The 6,401-nt window shown below is 37.7% G+C and overlaps 1 protein-coding gene across 3 annotated transcripts; it reads left to right on the top strand.

The window, feature by feature from the left end:
* The first annotated feature begins 224 nt into the window (after nucleotides 1-224).
* LOC135650463 (receptor homology region, transmembrane domain- and RING domain-containing protein 1-like) lies at nucleotides 225-4,455 on the top strand. Of its 3 annotated transcripts, none has more exons than XM_065169833.1 (4): nucleotides 225-791; nucleotides 1,088-1,426; nucleotides 2,244-2,648; nucleotides 3,751-4,455. In XM_065169833.1, exons 1-4 carry the CDS (start codon nucleotides 638-640, stop codon nucleotides 4,245-4,247), a joined length of 1,395 nt encoding a protein of 464 aa, XP_065025905.1. In that variant the 5' UTR covers nucleotides 225-637; the 3' UTR covers nucleotides 4,248-4,455. The 3 variants fall into 3 exon arrangements, with proteins under 3 accessions (XP_065025905.1, XP_065025891.1, XP_065025897.1); XM_065169819.1 differs by having other exon boundaries at nucleotides 226-791; nucleotides 3,616-4,455; XM_065169825.1 differs by having other exon boundaries at nucleotides 228-791; nucleotides 1,202-1,426; nucleotides 3,616-4,455.
* The last annotated feature ends 1,946 nt before the right edge of the window (nucleotides 4,456-6,401 follow it).

Raw genomic sequence — 6,401 nt, 5'->3', positions numbered from 1 at the left:
ATGTACTTTGACATAAAGTCCAGTGAGCAACAACCTTCTCCGTAAAATGAGGAGGAGGAGAAGAAAGAAACAAAGGAAGAGAGAAGACTTTGGATCGGACAAAATTAGTCGATAATCATTTATCCAACAGAAGCCGTCATCCCATAAAAATAAACTAACGAGGGTTTTTACAATAAATCTTAAAAATATTTGGATAGATTGCCATTATAGAGCATTCTAGGGGCGTTTGGGGCATCAGGAATAGGGCAGATATACTCCGATGCTCGGACCGACCTCGTTGCTCCACCGCTCTCCCTGTCGATACCTCACCTCGCCCCTCTCATGGAATCCGCTGTCTTGGTCCTTTCCTTCCTCACTGCTCCTCTCCTCGTCCAGAATTCTCCGGTGATCTTTCACCAATCCTTTTCTCCATCTCGGAGCTCCATTATCCCGGTTTTTCTCTCTTGATTTCGAGAAAGATCCCTTCTTTCTGTGAAATATTTTATTTTGGTGGTCCTCTCGTCGTCGATGACTCGTGTGCATTTCTTTCAGAGTCCCGGGACTTCGATGAGTTCTGGGCAGTTGCAGCTTTAGGAGAGAATAGAAGGACAAATTTGGGTTTTTGGAAGTGGTTAGGGTTGCGTATTGCTGTGAGTTTATGGGAATGGGTTTGTCGAAGTATGAGGCTGTGCCAAAGACTACCTTATTCGCTTTCCTTCTTCTTTGTCTGCTGGTTGGGTCGGCGGGTGGCAATTTGGTGCTGATCGGCAGAAATGTATCATTGACATTCCCGGATGTCGAGGCCAATTTTGGTGAGTGCTTCATCTTTTTGAAACTAAATGTCATTCTATATGTTTATACTTTTGCTTGTCTTAGTATTTATTAGCTATGTACGCTTCCATATTCCGCATATGCGCAATACGGTACCTTGGCCACCTGTTAATTGTCACTGCTTCCTAAAACATTGTGGTTTAAGCACTTTTAAGCTGGATGACCTGTTATTGGCATGTACACATTTGATATTAGCCTATATAGGTTTGTGATTTAATTGGTTTTTTTTATGTTAATTCTGTCATTTTTGTCAGTTAAAGATATCTTCGTTCACCAGGGTTTTCAATACCATGGGGAGGATCAAGCAATCACAACAACATCCACCGTGCATTTCTTATTTTCTTTTTCTCATGTGTAGTTGCCACTAAGTTGTTTTTCTTTTTATGTTCAGCTCCATCGGTAAAAGGATCTGGTGAGAATGGGGTATTATATGTTGCCGAACCAACTGATGCATGTGCTCCATTAACAAATGAAGTTGCTCAAGGTTTAGATTCTCGATTTGCATTGATTATAAGAGGAGGATGTACATTTGATGTTAAAGTCAGAAGTGCACAAAATGCTGGCTTCAAAGCTGCAATTGTATATGACAATGAAGATAGAGGTTCCCTGATTTCAAGTAAGTTGCCTTAATTTTGTTTGTCATAACTTGCATTCTTTCTAAGCAATAGTCGCTCTATGTTCTATCTACAAAGTTGAGCATTTTATAATTCTCAAAATCCATCAAAATCTTGATAAAATATAATATGGTACGAATTCTCCATAAAGAATTTTGCAACCCTTTTTGTGATCTTGACTCACCTGATAAACCATTTTCCCAAATTGTTCGCCTCAAACATATTGCTTTCACGGAATTTTGAGTTTGTAAAAATTTGGATGGATTGTTTTTTAGAAAAAAACAACTCGAAAGCAATAAAGGTGTTTCTATGCAACTGATTTCTAACTCACCAAAGTATAAAAAAACATTTGACAACTTAGGAATAGGCACAAACAAATACAATCATACTATCATGCAACTTACTTCTAGTAGTATTCATCAAGTAAACTTAACTAGTACACTTCCACCGGAGGAAAGAAGTTGTGAATTGACAAAACTTAAGGTTTTGTACTTACTCTAGCATGAATCAGCGTTAACCTAGTGAAAGTTACTATCTATCTTCTAAAAACTTACTTGATGTGTATAAGATAGTTTTATCTGACTTCCATTTTCCTTTTCCTTGCATCTGTCCCAAATTGTGGCAGCTGCTTGTGTTCTGTTTGTGAAGGTGCTGATGGATAAGACTAGCTTTGCATTTAGTCCAGATGATATCCGGACACTGCTTTTTCCATGCTTCTTCCATGGAGGCAGTAATGGAAATCTGGTTTTCAGATATTGTTGTCAAATTCTTGAAGTCCTTTGATATCTATTGATCCATCGTTCTATGAACATATTGTAGTGGCAGGAAACTCAATTGGCATCCATATCCATGCTGTGTTTGTTTCTAAGGCCTCTGGCGAGATACTAAAGAAATATTCTGGTCGGACTGATTTGGAGTTGTGGATTATACCCACCTTCAAGAATTCAATATGGTCAATTATGGCCATCTCCTTCATATCACTACTTGTCGTGTCTGCTGTGCTTGCTATGTGTTTCTTCATCCGCAGACACCATATCAGGCATGAACGGCCTAGAGTTTCTAACGTTCGAGAGTTCCGTAGAATGAGCAGTCAACTGGTTAAAGCCATGCCAAGTCTCATATTCACCTCAGTTGTGGATGATAATTGCACTTCAACAACTTGTGCTATTTGCCTAGAAGACTACAATGTTGGGGAGAAGCTTAGGCTATTGCCATGTCATCATAGTGAGTATCTTGGTTACAACTTGATCACCATTAAATTTTTTTTCCCTTTTTAATTATGTGAAGCAAAAGGCCTTTTGTTTTATAAATCTACCCCATTTAATGAAGTTATTTTCTTCTGTGTTTGACTTGGTTATCTGGATTTCTTGTGTGCATATTTGTATGTTAATTCTTTCTTGCCCTTTTACTTGCAATATTGTTAATCTTGGCATATCAAGACTTTACAATTTTCATATCATCCTTATGCAATCCACAATATTAATATGTTGATCAGTTTTGAGATCAGAAATTTCCAGAATGTAATTGTGAATTTTGGTCATCAATTTCAGTGGAAGTATAGTGAGCTTCATATACCATCTACCCTCAGGAACCAGTTGGGAATCTGATCTTTCATTCAAAATTCAACTTTCTAATGTCTGCTTCCCTTTTCAAACAAAATTTATAAAATAGTTGATATTTTTCTTCATCACTCAGATAACCATGTTTAAACTTCTTGTTGTGGTTCATACTATCTAATGTCAGACAATTGTACTTAATTATTCTTGAAAAATTTTTCAGTTGTTTATTGATACATCATTTTGGTGAGAACTAATGTGGTAATAAAATGAGTCAAAAGATCCACATTGGTGGTTTATAAGCATAGATTTTTCCATTCCCAACTGAAAAAGCCCCTTTAATGGGGTGACCAATGGGCTAAAGTGGACATAAATCATCAAGAATATCATTATGTTGTTTGTAGGAACCTTTGGCCTATAATTTTAATGTTGTTTTCATTTTTTTTATTAAGATTTAACTATCCTATGGTTGGAGTCACTAGATCATCAATGACTTAATCTAAAACCACCACCTAACCAGCAGATAATTCATTACTGTTTCTATAATACGTTTAACCATTTCTTTTTCTGGTGCAATATAATATGTATATTTAATTTACTAATCAATCTAATATTCCTTGTTAAATCATTGACAGAGTTCCATGCATTTTGTGTCGATTTCTGGCTCACTACTTGGAGGTCTTTTTGCCCTGTTTGCAAGCAAGATGCTAGGGCAGGAATACCTAATATTCCAGCTTCTGAGTACACTCCTTTACTGTCTTCTGGTGCAGCAACTCCATCTTCCAATGCAGGACTATCATCATTTTGCTCATCCATGGCATCGTCCCCAGCCATCGAAATATCTCCTCGGCGGTCACAGTCAAATTGCCAACCACATTCATTCTCTAGTGCTCGTTCCCCAGCTACTCAAATAGCTACAATGACTCCCCATTCACAATCAAGTTCGTTCTCTAGTGCATGTATCGCTAACCCACAAAGCTCTTATGGTCACTCACCAGCATTTAGAATTGGTAGAAGTTCTTTGGACCCTAGAAATGCATCATCTCATAGACCTCAAACTTATCTTCTATCATCTCGTTCCTTGGAATTTCCTGGGTCATCGTCTATCAATTCAGGACTTGCATCCTCTTATATTCTTGGTTCAAGTTATGTGTCCCCGAGCAACCTTGCTGCATCTTCGAGTCGACAGTCATACTTGAGACATTGCACTGAATCAGGTGCAAGCCTATCTGAGTTGGCCTCGGCTCAATCTCCGCCAGGATGTTGATTTATATCAATTTTCTGCAATGAGGTCTTGAACTATGTACAGCTGCAGTTTTGCTGCACGTTATCAATTCTTTGTTGTATGGGTTGTCAGATCCTAGATGGCAGCATGAGTTGCAGTAACAATTTGATTCACTGTTCTACCATGATGTGGTGATTCATGTGCTCAACATGATTATTCAGGTTTTATGGTTTCGATCTAATTTTGTGTTTGGCTGCTGTCATCATTGTGTGATGGGATCACAAGATGCTGATTTGCTTTGATGTGTACAAGTGTTGGTCATTGATTGTTTGAGGACAAAACATGCACTTACTTGAGACAGGGGTTCTGTAATCTGTGGATGAGTTAGCCTCCTCTAAGATCTGTGGCTACAGTGTATCTTTCAGACTTACAGCCCAAGGGTGTCAATTGAATGTTGGATGTAGTGTGCCATGTAGTTTATTACCCATGATACGCTCGTGGAGAGGCTTTGCAGGTATATAAAAAAACTGATTTTTTTGCTCATTATCCTGACCCATGTGACATAAATATGTCGTGAACCCTATGTAGTTTTATCTACCATTGGCGAAGCTAAATCTTATCTGTTAGCCACTGTTTTACAGTTCTACTCTAATGGTTTTGTTGCTCGACTCCAGAGAAATCCATCTACAAGCCAAAAATTTTGTTGCTCGGTTAGTGGCTGTTCATTCACTGAATCATAAATTGTCACAAAAATCACTGCATTCTGGCATAAATTTGGATGCTGTCAGGTTGGATTGTTTACTTTCTCACACTTTTTTCTTTCTGTATCTCATAGATCATATTTTCATCCAGAATACAAGCTGTTCATTGTCGCTTGACATGGCTGTCAGATTGCAAGTCACAACCTCAGTCTACAACAAACTGAGCCACACAAGTGCAAGCTAAGCTCCCAGTCGACTAAAAGCTTCAACAAAGGCAGTTTAGGATGCTTCTTTAATTGCTCGTGCTCTTCTTGTTCCTTTTTCTGGGGCTCTGTAAAAGCAGAGATGCTTTATCTGATCTTTTTGTTCTTACTGCATAAAGGTCTTCATTCTTTCAAGGAGGAGGTCAGGGAGCACTCTTTATGTAAAGAATGTGACACGCTTCCATAAATAAATCTGCCTTTTCCTCCTAGGAAACCGAGGTAAAGAAGGTAAGAAATCAAAGCTAGAGGTGATTGATTCTGTAACAGCCTTAATGTTGAGTAATATTGTGAAATACACAGAATAGTTGAACTAAAATTGTTCTTGTGGAATGTGTATAACAGGATACCTTCTCAACCAAGGATCTTCTCGTGAAATCTGTGTGGCAAGTGTCTCAATTATGTGTACTTGGGGAATTGTCCTTTTAACAGGCTAAATGATGGTAATCTTGTGGAGATTGGCCTTTGCTGATTCAGGTTGCTTGAGATCAGTGGGTTGTGCCAACTTTATCATGATAAGATGTTGGGGACTATGATATCTCCTGCTGCTTCATGCTGTCATGGGGTCATTTCATCATAGGTTCTGAATCTTAATCAATTCTGATTTACTTCTCTCTCCACTTCTTTTCGTTTTCCTGGTGGATAAAAGTCACATTGCACAGAGACTCATGGAGATGCAATAAAAATGGTATAATTTTGTATATAAATAGGCATAACTTGTTCTTCTCCATGCAACTGCCAGCTTGATGATTGTGTAGGACTGATGTTGCTGCTGCTTTTTTATGTTCTTAGTACTTCCTTCACATGAAATTAAATTATAGCCTGAAGTATCAAACACAGATAGTATGTTAAATCTAATTTAAAAGAGTATATAATATAAGATCTATTCATTTATATATATATATATATATATATATAGAGAGAGAGAGAGAGAGAGAGAGGGAAGAAGCTTTGAATATTGATGGGACAAATAATTATTACGCTTCCACAAGGGAATTAAATAGGATCAACTCATGAAATAAAATATTGATAATATGTGCTCCCAAGTTTATCAAATGTGTCGTCTCCCTCAATTGAGACAATTGAGTTAAGCACTTCATGGATCATAAAATTTTCAAAGAAATATGAAGTGAGGCAATGTTGGAGGAATAATTCCACTTCGTGTCCTTAACTATGCTTTCGTAACACACTCTAAATTGAACTTATAATGGAGATTCTATTCTTCGTACCAAGTA

Source organism: Musa acuminata, chromosome BXJ1-4, assembly GCF_036884655.1.
Source record: "Musa acuminata AAA Group cultivar baxijiao chromosome BXJ1-4, Cavendish_Baxijiao_AAA, whole genome shotgun sequence".
Lineage (NCBI taxonomy): Eukaryota > Viridiplantae > Streptophyta > Magnoliopsida > Zingiberales > Musaceae > Musa > Musa acuminata.
The sequence above is the reverse complement of the archived record's forward strand: the minus strand, read 5'-3'. Positions and strand labels throughout refer to the sequence as shown.

Excerpts from the sequence above, each read along its gene's own strand:
- LOC135650463 (XM_065169819.1), top strand. The coding sequence starts at position 638 with ATGGGAATGGGTTTGTCGAAGTATGAGGCTGTGCCAAAGACTACCTTA. Across the intron at positions 792-1,087 it reads GGATGTCGAGGCCAATTTTG|GGTTTTCAATACCATGGGGA; the intron begins GTGAGTGCTTCA and ends TTCGTTCACCAG. Across the intron at positions 2,649-3,615 it reads GCTATTGCCATGTCATCATA|AGTTCCATGCATTTTGTGTC; the intron begins GTGAGTATCTTG and ends AATCATTGACAG.